The sequence below is a fragment of the Salarias fasciatus genome, chromosome 23 (genome assembly GCF_902148845.1).
Source record: "Salarias fasciatus chromosome 23, fSalaFa1.1, whole genome shotgun sequence".
NCBI lineage: Eukaryota > Metazoa > Chordata > Actinopteri > Blenniiformes > Blenniidae > Salarias > Salarias fasciatus.
Genome location: NC_043766.1, coordinates 33964224 through 33989138, shown reverse-complemented (window position 1 = coordinate 33989138; position 24915 = coordinate 33964224). Strand labels below are relative to the sequence as shown.

The following is a 24915-nucleotide window of genomic DNA, read 5'->3' as shown; positions in this document are numbered from 1 at the left end:
TTTTCTTTTTATGTCGGGAATGTTATAATGGGGTTAAAAAATGTTCTACTTTTCAGCTCGCCTTACTTTCCCCAATGCTGTTCATTTCCAATAAAACAGACCCCGAGTAAAAGAAAGAACACGTTTGCTTGCAGAGCAGTGATTTCAGCTTGTTGATGGAGAGCCCCAGCCACCCTGTTCCAGCTCTCTCCCTGCTTCAGCAACCTGCTGCACTGACAGGCTCATTACTGGGCTCTGCTCGGCATGCTGAAGCAGGGAGAGAGCTGAAGCATGCTGGATAGGAGCTCTAATGTCACACCAAGGCCTGCTGCTGGACCACACGCCTTGAATCAAAGGGTGATGTGAAAATTCACTCCATTAAGCACCGACACTGCTGCTTCACCTCCTGGTGCTGCTCGTTCAGTTTTATCTGTGCACTTACCGCAGTACCCCGGAGTGCCACACACGGTCTTCATGGTCACCTGGTCGTCGATGATTTTCGAGAGACCGAAGTCGGCTGTGAGAGTGAGAGAGGAGAGTGTCTCGAGATCAAAGCTCTGGGATTCTTTTTGAAGAGTTCTATTATTTCTATTTAAAGACACTCGGAGGAGCGAGAGGAGCGAGAGGCGAGGAGCGAGGAGGAGGGAGTCTCTGAACTGGAGAGAAGGTGTTGGTGGAGAGGACTCAAACAGAGCGGAGGCTGAATGTGAGCCTCTTCCATCTGGAAGTGTTGGCCGGCGGCTCGGTCGCCATCTGGGTATCGGAATGGAGCAAATCAGGAGCCAAACAAAGAGAGAGGCTTTATACCCGCTCTCAGCAGAAACAAACAAACAAAAAAGAGAGAGGTTGGGAGGATCTCAGGTAACAGAAGAAATATCGACACAAAGAGTTCAGCTTACAGACATCCTCCTCAGAAAAGGATAAAAGTAACAAGAAAAAGGTAAAATGTCCTCATCCAATGGAAAAAAATGGAGACAAGACGTCATAAACAAACTGAAATTCTCAAAAAAGAACAGATAACCTAAAAATGACAAGAATGAGATGAAGATGATGAAACATAATGGAAATGATCATTAAATAATTACTGTAGGGTTGTAAGAGGAATCAATTTTAAAGGTGCATTAAGGAGTTTTACAACTTTAAAAATACTTATTTTCCATCATAAATACGTCACACATTTTAATGATGTGTACAATGTGCCATGACATATTCATTACAAGTACCTCTAACAGCGCTAAATTGTCACTTGAAAGTCACAGTGCCGGTCCGGCACCAGAGTTTTTGGGGGGAGAATTTGAGAGGAATGACGTAATGCACGCTCCGGCTGGCCTGATTTAGTTAGGTTTCGTTTTGTCCGCCATTACTCCGCCAGATGCTTAGTGAGCAACAACTGAGCAGGATCTTCCAGAAAGTAAGAAAAGACTGGCTTCTAGCACTGCCACAGCTCCACACAGACTCCACCAGGTAAAAGAAACTTAAATCTTACTTGAGCGCTACTAAACGAGCGAGGAAGGAGTTCCTCTCTTCGGTGCACGGGAGCCACAGGCACGAGTTTTTCACTAAGCTGCATTGCGCCCAAGGCCTGCAGGGGGCGCTGTTTCGCATAAAACGTGCAAACTCCTTAATGCACCTTTAAATCGTAGTTCAGTTATGTACTGAGGCAGACATTAAAAAACTGAAAAGCTACTTTTTCATTAACTGTGGTAATCACAGCATGGCACACTCTCTCTCTCTCTCTCTCTCTCTCTCTGTCGCTCTCTCATATCTTTGGGCTGTGAGCCTCCAGGCCGCTGTTGTACGTAAACACTCTGTCCGAGAGCGAGATAGACGTGTAACAGTTACGGAGTGGGCTTGGACAGGTTGGGGGTGAAGATGGATTGTGGCCCCGGCTGTAAACTTTACTCCCTCGCCTAGACCTCGCTGATGCCGCCGGTGCCGGTGCTCTCTGCGCTCTTTCTCCGACTCCCGCTCCGCTGGCGGGGAACGACGTCGACCCCTCGCACCCAGAGCAGCCGTCGACCGGGGCGGACTGTCCTCACCGCACCACAACCACGCCACGCCACCAGGGCGGGGACCGGCTGCATACACAGTCTGCGGCGAGGTTGGAACATGAACAAACCTCACAGCGTCGGACGCGCCACTGGCCCGTCGCGCTCACCCTGTGGGGAAGGCGGAGCCTGAGTGCGTGCGATAGGACTTGAGAGCCATCAGTGAAAAAGAGGGAGTTGAGGAACCTGAAGGCTCGACCCAGACAGTCGGAGAGAGGACCGGTCCATCGCCTCCAGCTCTCAATGCAGCAGAGACGCAGCGGACCCGAGCCAGGGGAAATCCACGAAAAGCAACAGGCCACCATCCCGGGACCTGTGCTCCAGGTCTGGCGAGCTGGCAGAAGCACTGACTGGCGTCTTCAACACGCCCTCAGCCAGGCCGTCGTCCCTCCATGCTGCAAAACATCCACTGTCGTTCCAGCGGCACAGAAATCAGCTGTGTCCGGTCTGAATGTCCACCGCCCCGTCGCTCCCACTCCAGCTGCGATGAAGCGTGTTGAACGGCTCGTCAAACCACACATCGCAGCCAGCGTCCCTGCATCAAACTGACCCCCCTTCAATTTCTCCACCGTCCCAACCGCTCCACAGACGACGCAACATCCAACACCGATCCAACACACTCAGCCCGGACACCACCACATGTCTCCGGGTCCTGGACCCCAGCCAGTCCGCCTGAAAGAACATCTCCAAGTCCATCGGGCTGGGCACTGGATCCCCTCAAAGGCTGTGAGCTCAGTCTACTGCTGACACACAACTGTGAAGCCAGGGATCCGGATCATCAAGTCCCCTGAAGGACCCACAGCGGTGGGCAGAGGGACGAGGTGAAACACCTGGAGGGCTGGAGCGGTGACAGCAACCTGCTGCGCAGCCTGGACAAAACAAATGAGATGACCATCGACTCCCGGAGGTCACGGCCTGAGCATGCACCCCTCAGCATCAGCGGCAGCACAGAGAGCTGTGAGCATGAAGCTCCTCGGAGTGCAGATCTCACAGGACCTGATCTGGAATGGAGACACCTCATCAAACGGTCCCAGCAGAGACTCCACTTCCTGGGAAGGCTGAGACAAGCCTCTCTGCCCTCCAGCATCCTCAGGACCTTCTGTAGAGGAGTGGTGGCGAGCGTCCTGACAGACTGCCTCTCCACATGGCGCTCCATCTGCAGTATGTCAGACAGGAAAGCCCTGCAGGGGAGAGTCAGGGGGGCTGGGAAGGTCATCAGAGTCCCCCTCCACTCTGTCCGAGGACTCCTCCAGCGCCACTGCAGGAGCAGGGCACTGAGCACGGTCAGGGACTCCTCACATCCTCTCCATGAACGCCTCCAGAGCATCAGGAGCAGAACCGCCAGACTCATAAACAGCTTCACCCCACCAGCTGTCAGAATGCCGAGCGTTCTGCACTTTAGTCCGCTGATCACTTTAGTCCACTTTAGTCCGCTGGTCACTTTAGTCCACTGGTCACTTTAGTCCACTTTAGTCTGCTGGTCACTTTAGTCCACTGGTCACTTTAGTCCACTTTAGTCCACTGGTCACTTTAGTCCACTGGTCACTTTAGTCCACTTTAGTCCACTGGTCACTTTAGTCCACTGGTCACTTTAGTCCACTTTAGTCCACTGGTCACTTTAGTCCACTGGTCACTTTAGTCCACTTTAGTCCGCTGGTCACTTTAGTCCACTGGTCACTTTAGTCCACTTTAGTCCACTTTAGTCCACTGGTCACTTTAGTCCACTGGTCACTTTAGTCCACTTTAGTCCACTGGTCACTTTAGTCCACTGGTCACTTTAGTCCACTTTAGTCCACTGGTCACTTTAGTCCACTGGTCACTTTAGTCCACTTTAGTCCACTGGTCACTTTAGTCCACTTTAGTCCACTGGTCACTTTAGTCCACTGGTCACTTTAGTCCACTTTAGTCCACTGGTCACTTTAGTCCACTGGTCACTTTAGTCCACTTTAGTCCACTGGTCACTTTAGTCCACTTTAGTCCACTGGTCACTTTAGTCCACTGGTCACTTTAGTCCACTTTAGTCCACTGGTCACTTTAGTCCACTGGTCACTTTAGTCCACTTTAGTCCACTGGTCACTTTAGTCCACTGGTCACTTTAGTCCACTTTAGTCCACTGGTCACTTTAGTCCACTTTAGTCCACTGGTCACTTTAGTCCACTGGTCACTTTAGTCCACTTTAGTCCACTGGTCACTTTAGTCCACTGGTCACTTTAGTCCACTGGTCACTTTAGTCCACTTTAGTCCACTGGTCACTTTAGTCCACTGGTCACTTTAGTCCACTGGTCACTTTAGTCCACTTTAGTCCACTGGTCACTTTAGTCCACTGGTCACTTTAGTCCACTTTAGTCCACTGGTCACTTTAGTCCACTGGTCACTTTAGTCCGCTGGTCACTTTAGTCCACTTTAGTCCACTGGTCACTTTAGTCCACTGGTCACTTTAGTCCACTTTAGTCCACTGGTCACTTTAGTCCACTGGTCACTTTAGTCCACTTTAGTCCACTGGTCACTTTAGTCCACTGGTCACTTTAGTCCGCTGGTCACTTTAGTCCACTTTAGTCCGCTGGTCACTTTAGTCCACTGGTCACTTTAGTCCACTGGTCACTTCACATTGTTACCACTATGAACACTCACATCAGGATTCCCTGAATAATTCAGCCAGACACGTGTTGGGAAGTGTGTGTGTGTGTGTGTGTGTGTGTGTGTGTGTGTATGGGCGAGAGGGTGGCTGGGTGAGTGTGCAATTTTATAAATGTATTATTTTCTCATTGCCAGCAGCCAAAATGACATTAAAAGCTTGATTGATTGATTGACTGATTGGTTGAGTCACTGATTGATTTAGCTTTCTGAGTTCAGGGTTTCCAGTAATAATAATAATAATAATAATAATAATAATAATAATAATAATAATAATAATAATAATAATAACAATAATAATAAATAAATAAATAAATACATAAATACATAAATACATAAACTGCTAGAAATTATTCATTCTATTGTCGTTTTTTAGTTTTACTAAACAAAAAACAAATTTAATCAGAATCAAAAAAATCTAGCTTTCAGTTAAAAAAAGGGAATTTATTTAGAGCCAATATCATCCTGCACCAAAATCACTCAGACACAAAAAGACAAAAATGGAAGTAATGTCAAGAAAAGACATACAATGGCCCAAAAAATGAACAAAATATAAAACAGACATAAAATTGTGGAAAAATTTGACAAAATAAATTGGGAAAAATTAGAAATACGGAATACACGTACAGTTCTACAAATTCAAAATAAAAAGCATAAAATCAACCAAATTCCCTGAACATCAAACACAAACAGCCTCACAATAAAATGAACAAAAAATAAATAAATAAACAAATAGCAGCGCAAAGAGCAAATGACCCCAAACTGTGGGACTGTTAGCATTGGCATTAGCTTTGGCTGCTGTCTGTTCAACTTGTTAGAAAGCAACTTTTAGTAAAGTCTGGGACAGGTCAGGGGCTCCGGGAGGGGGGTTGAGGGTTTGAGGCTGGGGTTGGGGACCACCGGTGCCAAGGCACTGAAAACAATTCCAGTTTCATCCGAGTGTGTCGTTCAGGCGGTCAGTTACCGATCTTCAGCGGGGCGTCCAGCGACAGGTCGGCGTACAGCAGGTTCTCTGGTTTGAGGTCCCGATGCACGACGCCGTTCTCATGTAAATACTAAAGACAGAAAAACAAGACACCTGAAAATGAAAACTGAGTTTTCAGCTTTTTATGGTTCGTCCCATTTTTACAACGGTGACAATGGTTTGTCCCAATGCTACGAAAATGAGCTACCCACTGACAACTTGCTGTCTCATTGTTGTGACTGAGTGTGGAAAACGGGCTGAAACAGTCACGTCACAGACAGTGAAGTGACCACAAACAAACAATGGGCTGAACCACTAATATCCTGAGTTGTTTTAAAACTGCAGCGAAAAGATGTTGATGTGTTCAGGGGTCGCAGGATGTTTCTGCGCTGCAGATTAACGCCATGCATAAATCTGATACAACAAATACAACTGTAATCCCGATGTGTGCACGCACACACACACACAGACACACACACACACACACACACACACACACACACACACACACACACACACACACACACACACTCAGATATATAAGGCGTATGTTTCTCCGTTTGACAAATGTAGGTCAACAGCGGTGTGTGTGTGTGTGTGTGTGTGCGCGCGTGTGTGTGTGTGTGTGTGTGTGTGTGTGTGTGTGTGTGTGTGTGTGTGTGTGTGTGTGTGTGTGTTAATCCTCTCTGGTTTTAATCTGTTCAGCAGCAGGATGGAAGCTGCTGTTACATAAGAGAGCGACACGTGTAACTACTACACCTGCCAGATCCAGCAACCAGCAACCAGCTACTGAACCATCCATCTCCTGCAACACATGGAACTACGACACCTGCCAGATCCTGCAACCTGCAGCCAGCAACGACTAACCCATCCACCTCCTGCAACTGAGGCAACAGCACATGCAACTAAACAAACGCCTGAGGAAACAACAACATGGCTACAATTGCAGGCAACTGAATGTAAATGACAGAAGCAACAGGAGACCACATCATTTACAAAGAAAGACAGCAGCTGATGCAACTGAAACCTCTGCAGCACAAAACAGCAACCTGTTGCAAGGCAGCTCATGTGCTGCCAGACTGAGGCTGACAGTCAACGTGTCCGGTCCGAGTTGTCTTACCGCCACGGCTTCTAGGATCTGTTTGATGACGTGAGCCGCGTCTCTCTCGCTGTAGTAGCCACGCTCCACGATCCTGGAAGAAACAGCAGACGGCAATTTTCTATCAAATCATTTCATACAACAAATGCCTCCTGCTAACATCCAGAGTAACCAACATTTTCCGTATGTGCCAGGCCGAGTTACTTCCTGTTTTGTCTTCAAGAAACTTAACTATTTTACTTTGTGTTGACAAAGTGTAATCAGGAACTTCTTCACTATCAGTCTAACAGTCAAGTAGTCTGAAGCCAGTAGTAAACCAGGAGTGCCCTGGTCCTGTGGTAATACAGGACGACTCTGCTCCAAAAATAATAGTAAAGTAGTAAAAAAACAGTAATAAGCCAGGAGTACATCGCTATAAATCTAACTGTAGTAAACCAGGAGCACACTGGTGTGAAATTGATAATAAACTTGAGTAAAACCAGTAGTAATCCAGGAATACACTAATCTGAAACTACAGGCAAACGAGTGTAAAATCAGTAATAAAGCAGTGGGAAAATAGTGCAAAACTAACCAGTCTAAACCAGCAGTAAACCAGGAGTACACTAGTCCAAAACTAAAGGTAGACTTTATCACACACTTTACAGTACAGCGAAAACAGGGATGGAAACAAAACAAGAAGACAGACAAACTCAGACTGATGACGGATTTTAAGATGGGTTTTAAAAGTGGAGGAATAAGAGGAGTGTCTGACACGTGACGGCAGACTGTTCCACATCTTCAGGAACTGAAAAATGCTCTGTCCCCTCAGTTCCAACGCATGGAGCCGAATTATAAAACATCACTTTGCTGCAACTGATGCAATCACAACTGCAAAACCAGGATGTCTTTGGCAGCATCATGGTGGTGGAACAACACACATCAATAAACGCATCGCTTTCACTTCAGGAAAGTTTCACGTTTACGCAGTAAAAGTTTTGAAAAGTTGCATTCTTACTGTTTCCACGTAGAGAAGCAACATTTTCAAAAAGTTCCCCCCTGTGAGCCATTCTCAAAAAGCTGTGCTCTCAGCGGCTCCGGCCGTCGAGTAAACTGACACTCAAAATGCAAAAAGCGTTTTCATTTGAACATCATCAACTAAAAGGGACCTGAATAACTGGAAACCAACTGTTCAACACGACCGACCGGGCGCCAGCGGCAGCAGGGACACCTGTGAGCGACAGCAACAACAACAACAACAACAACAACAACGACTGCAACTGAACAGAGAGTCCACGGCTGCTGAGGACCCCTACCGGTCGAAGAGCTCTCCTCCAGTGACCAGCTCCAGCACCAGCGCGATGTCGGTGTCCGTCTCGAAGATCTCCTTCAGCTCGATCTGAAACACATTTCAGGAAGAACACCGGTCACGTGGTGTTACCACTTCGGATCCACACTCCGTAGTTGTGCTGTTGTGATGGGTGAGGTGATGCTGCTGGTGCTGTCTGGGATCAGTAGAACCGTTCTGGACGGACGTCGGATCAGCTCAGCTGACATGTTCTCCAGGTTAAACTGAGGATTATTATTCATAGAGTGTACTCATGGGAGGGGCAGGATCTTCCTGGGCTGCCAGGGGTTTTACTTATCATCAGTGTGTAGTCTGGATGTGTGTAGTGAGTGCGTACCAACATTCCCACGCAAGGTATGGAATTTATCAACTTGTACTTTTACTTAGGAATGTGTGTAAATACAAGCACCACTCTGACGGTGTTTACCACGTAGTCTAGCGGTTAAAAGAGTGAAACTACAGACCGAAAGCGTTCATATAGCCACAGCAGGTGCTCAACAGCCCCAAACGCCACATATGTTCTCCGTTTCCTTTAACTGGAAGTGCTGAATTAGTGATTTTCATCTAGTGAGAAACAGGGGGCTTGTCTGTGGTGTGAAAGGCTCCTGCAGAAGCTTGACAGATGTTTGAAATGTGCAGAAGTCTCCTCTGGAGCTGTTGGGAGATTTGTGGAGCGCCGGGAGCACAGAGTGGCGTCTCAGCAGGTACATGTTGCCCCTGGGCTCTGCTGGTTTGTGAGAACTACTGCCACACATGGAGCCTGACAGTCCGGCGGTGGAATCCGTGCCCGTCGTGTGGGAGGCTGCGGTTTGAATCCAGGCTACAATGCCGCCACGTTGCTGCCATGAAGAACCGGAGCCATCCCGGTGCACAACCAGCTCCGGCCGGAAACTTTAACTTCAAACTTCTTCTTCTTCTTCTTCTTCTTCTTCTTCTTCTTCTTCTTCTTCTTCTTCTTCTTTCTTTTCATTTCTGCTGGCCATCTGTCTTCTGAGTGTGGAGTTGAAATGATCACAGGCAGCATTTTTCCTGTTTCGCCCTCTTTGCCACGGAGAATAAAGGTGAGGAAGACATGAGTATTGACACAGAGGTGTGCTGTCGGCTGTGGCTCAGTGGAGGTGTTTCTGACAGCCAATGATCCCCAGCAAGGTGACGGAGAAGAGGTGGAACTGATCAGTACTGATGGCTTTCTGATGTGTGTAGGACCCACAGTCTTTTTGGACTTACACACGTTCTAAATTTCAACCTGAAGACAGAGTTTAGATCCTTGTCGACGCACTGATGATAACTGAGGCCCCCGGTGTGTATTGTGTGTGTGTTTCTTTGTTTATCCATCAACATGGTGTAGTATTTCCTGGTGAAGTGATTATTTTTACCCTCTATAAAAGCAGATCCTTTTTTTTTTTTTTTTTTTTTTTTTTTTTTGTCTTTTTAAGGAAACTGTGGCATACGATGACTCTAATTAGTCAAGATACATTCATAGCAGGGAGGCATCGCATCCCGGGACCAAGTACTGGTACTACTCCTAAAACATCCCCGATACATCCCGGCGAGTACAACGAGACATCTAACAGCAGCAGCGTCAGCAGCAGGTAGAAACAAGAGGGCAAGCGACGGAGATTGTTTAACATTGATGAGAATAATAGAACAGCAGCAGCTTGATCGGACCAGTGGCGTTAGCCTGATGTCGCTCATTACTGTAAGAAATCAGCACCTGACTGCGAGCCATGCTACGTGCTACATGCTACATGCTACAGCGTTTCAGTGCTCACATACCGGCGATGCTACATGCTAAACTAACATGCTTATACTACTCACTGCCTAGCCCTGTATTTAATATTTAATATTACTTATTTAGCATATATTTATTATTCTATCTTGTAATTTTTTTTATGTTGTAAAACACTTTATGTTGTATTTTCGGGTGTGAAAAACTCACTGCAAATAAAAATTGATTTGATTTAGTCCTGTTATATTGCTGTTTTATCTTCTATGTTATTTCTTCTGTGTTCTTTTCCATGTGGAGCTCTGCTGCAAAAATTTCCATCTGGGAAGAAAAAAGTATTTCTATTCTGTTCTATTCTGTTCTGTTCTGTTCTTCTGTTCTGTTCTATGCTAAACATGCGTATGGCTGGTACACGTATTAACATTGAGCTCAGGTCTACAGTCTATAGAGCAGTGTGAAGACGGACGCTACACACTGCTCTATGCGTTCGTCAGCTGTCAGGCTGCTGGAGGCGATGTAGCGTCGACGCAGAATCTGCGTAGCGGTGGTGCATGGCGATGCACAGTCAAGGCTTAATGGTATTTAATAGGTACTCTGTACTCAGTACTCATACTTATGCTTGTAACATCAGGCTCATCATCAACTCCCCTAAAGCAGCCTACAGTCTGGAAATGTCACCTCCCCGCTACGGAGGCCAGGAACTCAGCAAATGGCAGCTGCTTCCAAGCATGTCCAACTGGTGTATTGCTGCTATTCCAGGTGCAGATCATTTGTAATCTTTTTTGTTTGTGCTTTTGCTCACTTTCATTACCTTCAATGGGAATTAAAATACCTTAAACATTCAAGAAAGGCAGGAATTGGGTCTGTTTTACCACGTTGCATGTGCAGGTGCAGTTTTTAACGGATAATGTGTCAACACTAACGTGCTGTGGAGGTGAACAAGCGAGAAAACATCTGTTGGTTCTGTCTGGGATCCGAGGGGTCACTTCAGATCGCCTCGGCATGGGCATGAACTGCACCAAACCGAGGGCTATGAACTGTTTTGATCAGCCAGCGCCATCTCCACCAGCCTCCACCTTTCCCTTCCTGCTTTGGCGGTCTCCAATCCTTCACTCTGACGGTGACTCACCGACAGTGTCGGTGGAAAATGAATGAAGTGTTACTGCAGCAACCAGAAATAACTGCTCACACTTTACAGCTCTACAGCGAGCACAAAGAAACACCTGAGTACCAATCCACATCAACCCGAGGAGGCAGAGGCAGCGTGTCATGGCGAGCCGAGCGAGGATCCAGACACAGCAGCGTCCAGAAAAACATTCATCACATTTCCATCGCTGTCGAAACGCTGCTGTGTCAATGACAAACTTTTCTGAACCGAAAACGTAAAAACGCAGCGTTTTCACTACAAACGTCATGTGAATGGGGCCTAAGGCTCGGAGACGGCTTGATCCAGTCCTCTTCTGAAAACTTTAGCTGGTTCTTCTGAAGTCTTCTGAGGTATTCACGAAGCCAAACCCTCTGGCTAGACTTGATTTTAAATAGACTGCTGACGGCCTGTGAATCATTTTAAAGAGACCCTTGAATAAATTGACTGAGTGGAGACTTCAGCAAGCAGCAAACAGAGCGGCTCGGGACATTGTCTCCTTCAGGAGGTCTGTGGACAGGCTTTAATAGTCCTGGACCAGGTCTGGAGTGATCCTGGCCATATCAAACAATGTTGTTACTTCAGGACTCGTCCAGGATGGTCCTGGACTGAAACGTACCGATCCTGCCTGACTGCCGTGGTCGACTCCGGAGGGACTGATGGCTCAGTGGCTAACAGGAGCAATGCACAAACTCCCATGATGCAAGCAGCTGCCTGACACCTGTGGCTAAGCTAATGAGCTAACAGCTGATTGGCACCAGCAGCTAGGCTAACAAGCTAACAGCTCGCCCGACTGGCCAGTTCGCCACCGGGAAACCAGGCATGGGGTGATCTGAACCTTCGGGACGGTAGAAAAGAGATTCAAACACAGTACGTCTCTGACAGAAGGGGTCAAGCGCCCACCCTAACGCCAGCTGATGAGGGAGAAATCACCAGGGTAAAGACAATCTGAAACACTGCCCTGGGGCAGCTTGTTAAAATTTATGTCAACATAACTTAAAAATTTCTCCAAAACTAAAATTTTTAAGCAAAGTAAACACACGGGGTTACAGTGTTTTGTAAAAACCTCACTTCACTTGAAGTAGACGAGGCTAACAAACTTTAAATTATACACGTTTAAGACCTTTTCACTAAGTAGTCCACTAATTCAAGTCTACAAAAGACTCAACTCCAACTTGTCAGTGGGAAAACTCAACCACTGTCTTGCTAAGATCGTTATGTTGACCCAGCTAATAAAAATCTAATAATACTTGACTTTAACTGGGCTACAAAACATTTGGCTATGTCTAGTCAGCTGAAGCCTTGGCCACTGATATAAACTAGAGAAGAAAGTAACTTTTGATTTGAACTAGTCTACCTAGAATCCTGCTTTAACTAGTATAATGAAAACTAAAGACCATATTTCTTTTTAATCAACATACAAAAGACTTGCCTCTGGACCTGAAGCTGATGAGCTGAGGTCGAAGGCGTCTTGACCTCTATGAGTGTGCTAAAGAGTTCTCTTTTGAGTCGTCCACGAAAGACTTAAACAGAAGAGTCGACTCCAACTACTCTGCCAAGCACATGACCATCAGCTTCAGTCAGTGTGTTCAGAACTTGACCCTTGACCCTTGATATGAGCCAGTTGAGAAATGACCTCACTTTTGATTTCACTCATTCTACTAAGAACTTTACATTAACTCGTCTAATAAAAAGTATAGACACTTTATTTGAACCAGGATGCAAAATGAATTCAACTAGTCTGGTGACTTGACCATTTTTCATGAGCCAGTTGAGGAGAGACTTGATTTTTGATTTCTTGTAGTCAACTTCATGACTCCTGACCCCCATGAGCCCGCCACATCTTAGAACCAGGATGGGTCAATCCGTGAAAAAGAATTTCCCCACACGGGGATTCGTTTTGTTTAGCTAGTTCAATAAAAGCTAAAGACACTTCTTTTTAACCAGGATACAAAAGACTTGACCAGTGTCTTCAGCTGAGCTGCTAAAGACTTGACCCACTGACTTGAACCATTCGGGTTAAAGGATAAGTTCAGTTTAAACCGTTTTCACGTTGTTTATAGAAAGATGTAGAACAATATACTCACTCAGAAGGCTTTTCTTTCCTGATCTCTGAACTGCAAACATCTGCTTCTTCAACAACTTTGGTGCACAGCGCCACCTACTGTGTCTCTTGGTGAATGTACTTCAGTTTACTTCCTGATCACCGTATTCATTTCAGAGATCTGTAAAACCGCAACAGCATGTATTTTGCGACACCGGGCTGTGGTGGAGGAGTGTCGTGAGCGGACCAGGAGGAAATATTGGTCAAACTAATGAGTTTTTGGACGATTAAAGCCGTTTTGGGAGCCGGCGCCACACATTGGCTAACAGTGTATGAAGGTCTGCAGCTCGACTATGGATCTAACTTTCTCCCGAACCACTTTTCGTATCAGAAAACCCTTCTGAGTGAGTATATTGTTCTACATCTTTCTATAAACAACGTGAAAACTGTTTAAACCGAACTTATCCTTTAAGGCTGGAATTTTTATTTTATCCAGTCTGATAAATACTAAAGAGTTCTGACTTCATCTAGTCTACTGAAAAATACTTTTAAAATCATAATTATACTTAATTAAATAAAGTCTAAATCTACTCTTGAAATAGATGGTTACTCAACGGTTACTTACAATGTTCGGGTGGGAAAGACGCAGCAGAACACCAATTTCAGTGCGAACAATCTTCTTATCGATCTGCATGGGAAACAAAGGCACGCGTCAGCAGAAAGGTGAGACTCTACAGTCCAGCTTCCTGCCGCACCACTGACCGTTTTCTTGAGGACTTTGACGGCGTAGGGTTTCTGGGTCTGTTTCTCCTCACAGCGGTACACTATGGACGTCGCTCCTCTGAGAAAACACACACAAAAAACAAAGGGCTTACACCCAAACTCCCACCCGCTGGTCCGCTCAGCAGGCTGCTGTCAGCCATCAGACATTATATGCAACGGACACACCGGACATGCCATCGCAGAACCAATAAGCTAGTTACGACTGACACATCACTCACAGGTTGCCGTGGTGATAACAGCAATGTGAAGTCACTTAAATGACACCTCAAAGTTGTATGAAGCAGACAGTCAGTCGTCAGACAACCCAAAGCATCCTGCTGTGAACCGCTGGGGCTCGATGGCCAGAGCAACATCACGGCCATGGCGGCCTGAGGCCAGCTCAGCTCTGTCTGCCTCACAGAATTCAACATTAGTCTGAGTTAGATTAGCTTAGATTATAGCTAGATCATAGTTAGGTTTAGATACAGTAGATTATAGATAGATATAGGTTAGATTATAGTTAGGCTTAGGTTAGGTGATAGTTAAAGGTGCATTAAGGAGTTTGCACGTTTCATGCGAAACAACGGCCCCTGCAGGCCTTGGGTGTAACTGCAGCTTAGCGAAACGCTCATGCCTGTGGCTTGCGTCCATGTACGTGCACGGAAGAGGGGAAACTGCACTAGCAGCCTTGGCACACAGAAGACGTGATCGATTCGCAAGAATGGCTTCAAATGAAATAAGTAAAGTTATATTTATAACTTTTGGTCAGCCTCCTCCTTTTAGTAGCACTGGAGTAAAATTTAAAGGGGCTGTATCATGCAAAATTCACTTTTTGTATGTTTTAACCTTGTTATATAGTTATATACTCACCAAAAACACCCCCAAAGCATTTTTTTCCTTTGTGCCTGCGTGTTTGAGCTTTCCTCACGTTTCAGCTGCTCAGAGAGGCAGACCCTCCCGCACCGTGAAAACACTCTGTTTCCCATGTTGGCGTCACACGGAGAAGATGGCTCCCCTGAGCCCCCCTCCCGCAGGCCCTCGCTTTTTTCTAACTCTGATTACGGAGATAAACTTTAACCATCGTCTGAAAGCAACAGTCAAGCAAGAGCAAGAGTCTGAAGGGTCTGAAGGGTCTGCGCTTGGTGAGTTTCTAACAGGAAAAGACGTTTTCGCGTGTCTTTGCGTGTAGAGAAGCTAGAGCTAAAGAGCTAAAGCTAACCCTTAGAGACGCTAACGAAGCGCTGATTGGTTGAAGTTCGCTGTCAGTCAAAGTCCACAGGGGGAGAGGCGGGATTTTCAGTGAAACAGAGCGTTTTCTCTTCCGGGTTTCAGAATTAGCCCCAGAAAATCTTTTATTTCACAGAAAATTACTTTTCCTTTGCGCAAAAAATAAACTATTACCATGTTAATGCCAATTCTAGGGTTTGGACTAGCTAAAAAAGCATGATACAGCCCCTTTAAGTTTCTTTTACCTGGTGGAGTCTGTGCTGGAGTTGTGGCAGTGCAAGAAGCCGGTATTTTCTTACTTTCTGGAAGGTCCATCCACAATACTGCTCAGTTGTTGCTCGCTAAGCATCTGGCAGAGGAATGGCGGACAAAACGAAAGCTAGGGTATCAGGCCAGCGGGAGCGCGCATTACGTCATTCCTCCCAAAAACCTCATCAAAAAAACTCTGGTGCCGGACCGGCACTGCAACTTTCAAGTGACAATTTAATGCTGTTAGCGGTACTTGTAATGAATATGTCAGGGCACACTGTACACATCATTAAAAACGTGTAACATATTTATGGTGGAAAATAAGTATTTTTAAAGTTGAAAAACTCCTTAATGCACCTTTAAGTTTAGGTAGGTTATGGTTGGGTTTAGGTTAGATTACAGTTAAGTTTAGATAGATTTAGGTTAGATTAGTTAGGTTTAGGTTAGGTAATAGTTAAGCTTAGGTAGGTTATGGTTGGGTTTAGGTTAGATTTCAGCTCGGTCTCGGGCGGGACTCGTTAGTTTGGTCCCCTGAAGTTATGACATCATGAGTCTGTGTTTGAGGGGGATCTGGTGCTCTGCTGGGACAGATGGAGGGAACAGATCCACACACACACACACACACACACACACACACACACACACACACACACACACACACACACACACACACACACACAGACTCTCCTGCGGTATCCATGGAAACAGGACACCTGGTAACAGGGCTGGTGGCTCACACACTCATTCTCTCAGTTCACTAGTGGGTGTTGATGTTGTTGTTGTTGTTGTTTACTGAGGCAACAATGAATAACAAACACACCAACAAGCAGTGACACTGACTGTACGGGACATAACTGAGAAAAGTATTTAAATATTTTAAAAATACATATATTCGTAAAGCTTTAGTAAAACTATTTTGAACAAAATGTTTTAAATATATAATAATTTTTTGCAATATTCGTTCAAAGTGAAAAACATGACATAGCAAAGAAATATTTCTTTTTATTAATGCATATTTGATAGTGTAAATATTTCATAAAAATGATTAAAAAGTTCTATAATAATAATAACAAGGAGGAGATTACTCCAAATATTCCAAAAAAATTCAAGTAAAGTCAAAGATGCACTCCAATTTTAGTTTTGAATATTGTCTCCAGTAATTAGTGAGAACACAGAGCTAAAGCAGTAAAGCATCTCAAAAACATATGGGTATGACAGAGAAAACTTTCAAATCCTCAAAAATAATCCGGAGAATCTGTCAACAACAACAACAACAACAACAACAACAACAACAACAACAACAACAATAATAATAATTCTCGAGTATTTGAAGTAGTGATAAAAAATTTGACAAAACTGACTCTAAGAATATTTGTAAAATACTTAAAAAAACAAAATATCACAATTGATTTGGTTTCATTAGATTTGATAAAACACACGACTACTTATAAGACTGAAATATATTCCAGTAAAACTGAAACAATACACTGGTATTGTAAAAGCCAAAAAAGACCAATATGAGTTACTATAATATATCTAAACATTAATGAACATAGAAATCATAAAATCAGATGGATTGCAAAAATACGAATAAGTGAAAGTTGCACATGCATATTAATAATAATAATAATAATAATAATAATAATAATAATAATAATAATAATATTATTATTATTATTATTATTATTATTATTATTATTATTATTATTATCATTTGGGTGTGATGAGGGTCTCCTGAGCAACTTTGGCCCAGTGTGAACTCCTCACTTGCCCCCCCTCCCCTCCTCCTGCCCCCCATGCCCCTGACAGTGTGGTCCAGACCTGCCCAGCTCGGAGCTCAGGGTGTAGAACTCCTCCACCGTCCCGTCCCGCCTGGACCCGTCCACCCAGAACTCCACCGGCTCGGAACCGGGCCGGGACGTCGGCATGATGACAGCGCAAATCCGCTATCAGGAAAACACACACACTCACAGACACGCGCGCACACACACACGAGCCCAGGACCAGCACCAGGGACCGGCTGAGACCGGGTCAGACGTGACCCGATCGGAACCGGGAGGCGGAGGAGTAATCCAGATCAGATGTAAATCCAGCTCGGTAAAACCCAGATTAAAGTCGCAGAGGGGGGATGATTCATGATCCTGATGGGCTCTAATCCAGACCGGCAGAGGAGGAGATGGAGGAGGAGGAGCAGGGGGACCGCGAGGAGGAGAGGATGAGGAGGAGAGGAGGAGGAGGAGGAGAGGAGGAGGAGGAGGAGGAGGAGGAGGAGGAGGGATCCGCCTGCTCCCTCAAACTCTGGATCAGGACTGGGAAGACACAACAGCGTGCGCGTGAGACGCGGAGGCGCGCGCACGGCTCCCCCGGTCCAGACGCGCCGGGTCCAGATGTGTCGCCCGAACCGCCTGTCAGACGCGGGCTCGGTTCCGTCCGCCACCCGGGGCTTCCGTGTGTTTACCGGCGGAGACGGACCGGGCGTCCCTCCGGAGCGCCGCGCAGCGCAGCGCAGCCGCAGCCTCCCGGCGGAGCTCCAGCCCGCACGGCCGCGCACGACAACACGGAGCGGGAGCGCCTCCTCTGCGGGTGACGGGCCGCCGCGGCCGGGCCCGGCTCTGGGCGGGAGGTCGGTGCTGGGTGCTGGGTGCTCGATTCCCCGGGCAGGGATGCTCCAGATGTCCGCTGGATCTGCGGAGGGATGCGGACTGGGAGAGCGGAGGGAGGAGGGGGCTGTAATCTCAGAGCCCCGCCCCCTGTCGGCCCAGCCGGCCAATCACAGCCCTCTCAGCCGCGCTGCCATTGGACCACAGCGCCCGTCAATCACCGCGCCAGCCTAAATACAGAAATAACCTAAATACATAAATGTACATTAGCGTGACATCTGGAGGCTTTGATCCAGTGAAACTCGCAACTGTCACCCGCACATGTGACATATATATATATATATATATATATATATTACATATAAAATATATATCCTGTATATGTATCCTATATATATTTGTATCCTGAAAAATATATCATAACATACATATTTGAGTACTGCCCTCTGCCCTTATATGTGAAATATTTCTGAATAAATAATGGCTCCTTTGAAATTTTATCTGAATTTGTTTTGAATTCTTAATGTTAAATCCGAACAGGAACAGACTGGACAGACTGAAGCATGATTGAAGAAACAGCACGCTTAATGAGATTTAATTTAACTGAAGTCAGTTATTGAGTTCGGCGTGATTCTGTATGGAGAACAGTGTCTCTCAGACCTCCATGACGTCCTGGAGGTCCATCCTGAATAATGTCTTTCACTGAGTGTTGTGATGATTCCTGAAAATATGAACTTGTTACAGTTGCTTGTTATTTAATTCAAAAGTAACTGTTGGTACAACAATCAGCGCAGTACTGTTAATAGTAATGTTTAATGCTTCCATTAAAGCTTCATTTCAGTACTTTTTAGAAAAAGATTGACCCATCAGCAGTTTTTATTCATTTCAATTCACATCACTAAACTCTGCAAAGCATTACAGTCTATAAACATTTACTATAAATTATATAAATTTTCTCAAAGACAAAGTAATTTAAAAACTTTTTTTCAAACTACTTTAATCATGTCTGACCAGCACAAATTTAAAAGGATTTTAAGATAATTAACAAAATAGGCTCAATGTATTATTCTCAATCAAATAACAGAACTTGTGGCTTGTACATCATAAAACATTATTTATCTTTAAGAAGTGAAAAATGTCCATTTGAATATTCAAAAGCAACTATTATTCAGACTCAAATGACAACTTCATATAATAATAAATATAATAATAATAAAATAGCAAATATCAAGGGTATGAGTTTGAGAGTTCTGCGCAGGATGTGTTCCTAGCACTGCACTACTGTTCTTGCCCCAGTACCCCATCCCTACTGGCACCACCCCTCACAGTCCAATACTGCCTTCAGGTACAGTCAACCCTTGGCATGCCTGCCTCTCGTGCCCTCGCTCACTTTCCTTTCAATCAAGCTTGGGAGTTTCTACCCCTGCACCCCACACCTTCCAGTTCCTGGGACCACCCCTCACACCACCCCTCTAGGCCCCACTACCCCCTCTACTCCTATCTTCAAATCATCCTCATACCCCACTACCCCTCACTAGCCCCCTCTAGCCCCCACTACTCCCATCTCCCCTATCACCCCTCACTGCCCCCTCCTTCTATGTCCCCTCAAACCCCACTACCCCTCACTAGCCCCCTCTAGCCCCCACTACTGCTATCTCTCCTGTCACCCCTCATACCCCACTACTCCCCACTACTTCTATCTCCCCTTCCACCCCTGGTACCCCACTATCCCTCACTACTTCTATCTCCCCTTCCACCCCTGGTACCCCACTACCCCTCACTACTTCTATCTCCCCTACCACCCCTGGTACCCCACTAACCCCCTTTGTTTGGCAATAAGGCTCAATCAACAGATAATGAAAGACTCTTTTTGATAAACACTTCCTGCCCATGTGCCGTAATAATAAATGGGTGATCTCCACTGACTGAATGCAGTCTATTTGGAAACCAGATAAGGTAAAGGCATTGATGAGTGTTTCCTACCTGAACTGTGGCATCAGGTAGGCCAGCTGCAACAATCAGACCTTCTTTCATCTCCACAAACACCTCCAGTGTGGGCCGCAGGGCTGCAGAGTTCTCTGTTTCTCTTTTTCTTCAGCATATCCAGAGCGACTGTGAGAGCCTTCTTGACGGCGCAGTCTTCCTGCAGAAGCTTAAGCTCTCTCTCACCTATACGTTTTATCAGGTCAGTTGTGGGTATTTTGATAACTCTTGCCGCGGCACCATATAATGCATTCCATCTTGTGGGTCGTGGCGCCAGCAGCTTGTTGCCAACCAGATTGCCCCCTATCTCTGAAGCCAGCAACTGACAAATGCACCATGTTGTAGCAGTAACTGAGTTATTTTATTTCAAAAATAATGCATTCAAGTATAAGTTACTGTTGAAGGTTAGGGTTATAGTGACACTTGACAAGCAGCAGATTATTGCCCAGCACTGCTCCGCCCTCCATGATGTCTTGGTCCAGCGTAGGAGAACCGACAGCCACAGACTCAGAGAGCAGGAGGTCTTTCCTTCCTGTGGCCAACAGACTATAACTCCTCCTTGTGAATGGTGTTGGTCGTCTTCCTCTCTTAATTTCATTCTTCACAAACAAATAAATAGGAAAATTGCATGTAGCTTACAGTGCTGCAAATGAGCGGCTGTTGTTCAGCGGGGGAGAGCTGTCGTCTCACAGTCCGGGGGTTGTTAATTCTATTCCCATCTCCCTTTGTCTCCCTGCCTCAAATCAAGGTTTACTTATAAAAAAATCATGCCAAAAAATTCACAGATTAAAAACAATCCCCCAAAACATTCCCTGACCACCCACACCCCGCAGAAACCCCTTCATTCACCCTACACTCACACACATTCAACATAATAAATGATAACAAATACAAGCGATAAACGTGAACATGAGGCTGAGCACAAGTGAACCATTTGACAGAACACCATCACATAACAGTAAACTAGATGAATCAGCTAAAAGCAAGACTAAAATGGTGAGTCTGGAGCCTGATTTTAGAAACCTGAACATTCTCTGCAGCCCTGAAGTCCTTCAGCAGCTGGTTCCATAGGCGAGGGCGGTAGTGCTGAAGAGATTCCTCGCCACGGGTGCGTGTTCTGCTTTTAGGGATCAGTAGCAGCCTACTGCAGGGGTCGTGACGGTTCATAGAGTAAAACCAATTCTGAAAGGTAAGAAGGCCCATGACCATTAAGACTTTTCAAAACCGTAAAAAAAAAAATCTTAAAATCGATTCTGAAGCACACATAGGCCCAGTTTACCTGCTGTTTTTCAATCCAATTGAAAACAATCATGCTAAAGGCAAGTGTATACATGACTGCGTACAAAGTGATCCAGGATGAATCCTGGTTCTCCAGGGTCCTGGGTGAAGCGGATTATACGGCGTCCTGTAACATGAGGACAAAGTCTGTCAGGGAACTTTCAGGTGTGTAGCTCTGCAGCAGCAGTCCTCAGCGCCCAGCAGAGAGTTTTTATCTGCTGATATCTGCTCAAATAATGTTCCAACATCTCCATGGTATCCTGCTCAAGGAGCGAGCGCCACCCTGGCCGGAGCACCGCCCCGCCGAGCAGCACGTCTCGGTGTCTCGGTGTCTCGGGGCTCCGCTCCACCTTCAGGTGTTTCGAATTAACTGGTGTCCGTGTTAACTTGTGACCAACAGATGTTGAAATACTGACTGAAAGTTGTGATCGTTCTTGCGAATGTCAGTTTTCTACAGCTACAGTAAATTTATAAGTTTAGAGTCTTTTGTGAGTCTTATTTTAACATCTGCTGCGTTCATATGAGACACGGAGCGGTTTATTGATCGGCATAGACCACCTCGTCCAATCGGATCCGAAATACAATCGGCTCCGGGTGAAGCGGATCCACTCAGTGTTTATGTGACACATTTACAATCAGCTTCGCCTTCGATCTGATTATACAGGACCCATGTAAACGTGGCTATAGAGTCCATACTGCGACTGTAAAACCTGTGTAATATGCGCCCACCTTCGGTCTTTGCCACGACACATGCTGCTGAGTTTTTTTAAAAGTTGTAGGCCTGAAATATTCTTGTAGTTTCAGGCCAGGGATTCAGGGACACACCCTGCAGTTTGGGTAGAATCTTCTCAGCAGCGACGGCTACGCCTTCAGTTTTGTCCTGGTTAGGCTGGACAAAGTTTTCTGCCATCCAGGATTTGATATCTAAAGTTAAAAAGTGCATCCATTAGCCTCGTATCATCAGGAGACAGGACCAGATGTACAGCTCTGTATTGTGGGACTTTTTCCTCTTTAGCCTGAATTTCCTCGCTGATCATTCTGAACATTGAGAGAGCTAAACGACAACGGGTCAACCTTCAACATTATTCAGCCATGAAGCTACAACAACAGATGAAACGGTTTCACCAAAGTCCTCAGTCCTCAGTATGTCTCCTCTCTAGGTCCTCCGTCATCCTGTCCAGCCAAGTCTCTGAGGGTGACCGACCTCCAGTCCATCCTAAAACCAGTCTCTCCTCAGTCTCTCTTCCCAGGGTCCCACCATCAGGCATAGTTTTATTGTTCTTTCAGCTTGATCGCCTCTTCTTATCACTTGACTCCCGGCTCCTCTGCCCTCCAGGTGGTAGCCTCCATATGGTTCTCTTCAGAGCAGCATCAAAGCAACTTCTCAACAACTGACCCCGAAAACACGCCTTAGTTCTTTATCAAGCATTCAGCACCCTCTCTGCTAATGAAGTTTCATCTCTTCAGTTAAATGGTAGTTCAGCGGGCAGGGCTGTTGATGCAGAGTGCAGATGTTCATGAGTTCAAATCCCGTGTCTCCCTGCTTCACTGATTAAATGCTGGAATGACTGCTGGATCGGGTATGAACTGTAAACCCAGGGGCTGGACTGGGTGTCTCCATTAGTGATCAATGTGATTCCTAATTTTTTGGTATTTTTGCTGCTGTACACTAAAACCAACATTGATTCATGGTTGAAAACATGATGTTGAAATGATGTGATTTCAACACTGATCAGATTTACAAAATCCATGGCCACTGACAGATGTCAAACCAGTGGACAGACTATATGTGATGACCAGGTCCAGGTAAAGGTCCATGTCCAGGACCAGGCCCAGGTCCAGGTCCAGGTCCAGGACCAGGACCAGGACCAGGACCAGGACCAGGACCAGGACCAGGACCAGGTCCAGGTCCAGGTCCAGGTCCAGGTCCAGGTCCAGGTCCTGGTGTGGCCTCTGTCGTGAGTTGGCTGTGAGACATGTTGAGTGAAATGCATGTTTCATTTGAAGATGTTTCAAAAAATTGTAGATTCTGAGTTTATATTACCTGAATGCAGATTAAAATCACCAGGTTACATAATCCTACTGTCAGAATTGTGTAAAATACATAGAAATTCTGAAAAGTCCTCGATAAAAGCGCCCGGTGTTTTGGGTGGTCTGTGCACAGTGACACATAAAATCACTGAGTCATTAAAAACGTGTGTGGCATTCAAAAGTGTCATAAGCATCAAGTAAAACAGGTTTGTTGGCAAGAGTGTTTGTGCAAATTGAAGCTGTGCCACCTCCTCTTCTTATTGAGAAATTGGAGTAAAAATTGGGTGGGGAGGCCTCGGTGAGAGCAACAGGTGCACCTGCACCCAGCCAGGTCGCAGTTAAATATAAACAGTCAAGTTTGAGCTCTGAAATCAGGTCGTTGTTCAGCAGAGAGCGCACGTTTAAAAGAGTCACGTTTATGGTGGCTGGAGATGAACTGACTGACTGGTCTTGTGGTGGAGCTTTTGAGGGGATCTGGGATAAATCTGAGACAAATACTGAGCTATTTTCAATGTGATGAAATGAATGAGAAATACTGCTCTGTTGTGAGCAGTTACAGAGTAGTTTGGAGGTTTTGTCCATGTTGTTTTGAGAATTCTGTATCAAGAATCGAGCCAAACCAAAGGAGAAAAACTGTGATGTTAATCTTTATCTGTTCTGTGAGGAGATAAGATGAAGCTAGTTTTCCTCAGATTTGTCAATTCAAACCAATTCAGTTGGATTAATGGACTGATGGGTGGTAGATGGATGGACTGACAGGTGGAGGAATGGATGGATGGATGGATGATATTTGAATGGATAGATGGATGGATGGATGGATGGAATGATGGATGGATGGATGGATGGATGGATGGATGGATGGGTGGATGGATGGATTGAGAGGTGGATGGATGGATGGATGATGTTTGAATGGCTGGATGGATGGATGGATGGACTGACAGGTGGATGGATGGATGGATGGATGGGTGGATGACATATGGATGGATGGATGGATGATGGACTGAGGTGGATGGAATGAGGTGGATGGATGTATGGATGGATGGATGGATGGATGGATGGATGGATGGATGGATGGATGGATGGACTGACAGGTGGATGGATGGAAGACATATGGATGGGATGGATGGATGGATGGATGGATGGATGGATGGATGGATGGATGGATGGATGCATGGATGGATGACTGAGGTGGATGGACTGAGGTGGATGGATGGATGGATGGATGGATGGATTGAGGTGGATAGATGGATGGATGGATGGACTGAGGTGGATGGATGGATGGATGGATGGATGGATGATGGATGGATGGATGGATGGACTGACAAGTGGATGGAAGATGTGTGGATGTATGAGTGGGTGGATGGATGGAAGGATGAATGGATGGACTGACAGCTGGATGAGCCGGCCTGAGCTTGTTAGGCGCCCTAGACGAGCCCTAGACGAGCGCCCCATTCCACCGTCGGAGCAGGGGGGTGGGGGTGGGGGTGAATGGCGACCGCGCTGCACTACCCACACGGCACACGGAGTGTTGGGGCCCCCACGTGTACGGTCACGGAGCCCCCGACTCCCCTGTACGCTGCGCCCTAGGTTCCCGCCTAGTTCGCCTATGCCTACAGTTGGCCCTGGATGGATTTTTCAATGGATGGATGTATGGATGGATGGATGCATATATGAATGGATGGACTGAGCGGGTTGGATGATGCATGGATGTATCAACGGACGGATGGATGATACATGGATGTATGCATGGATATATGAATGGATGGACTGAGCTGGATGGATGATGTCAGGATGGATGGATTAATAATGTTAGGTGGATGCTC

General features: G+C 45.9%; 1 protein-coding gene and 1 long non-coding RNA gene across 2 annotated transcripts in view; both read right to left on the bottom strand.

The window, feature by feature from the left end:
- si:ch73-60h1.1 (calcium/calmodulin-dependent protein kinase type IV) overlaps positions 1–17173 on the bottom strand; it is a 30808-nt gene extending 13635 nt beyond the window's left edge. Inside the window, exons 1-7 of the mRNA XM_030083918.1 lie at positions 17022–17173; positions 13725–13803; positions 13588–13650; positions 8017–8099; positions 6746–6818; positions 5626–5716; positions 422–496 (exon numbers count right to left, since the gene is read on the bottom strand). Of these exons, the coding sequence (XP_029939778.1) occupies positions 422–496; positions 5626–5716; positions 6746–6818; positions 8017–8099; positions 13588–13650; positions 13725–13803; positions 17022–17128 (571 nt within the window). The 5' untranslated portion in view covers positions 17129–17173. The remainder of the gene's footprint in view (positions 1–421; positions 497–5625; positions 5717–6745; positions 6819–8016; positions 8100–13587; positions 13651–13724; positions 13804–17021) is intronic.
- The window catches only part of LOC115382260 (uncharacterized), a 425955-nt gene that overhangs the window by 14680 nt on the left and 386360 nt on the right, over positions 1–24915 (bottom strand). The window lies entirely within an intron of this gene.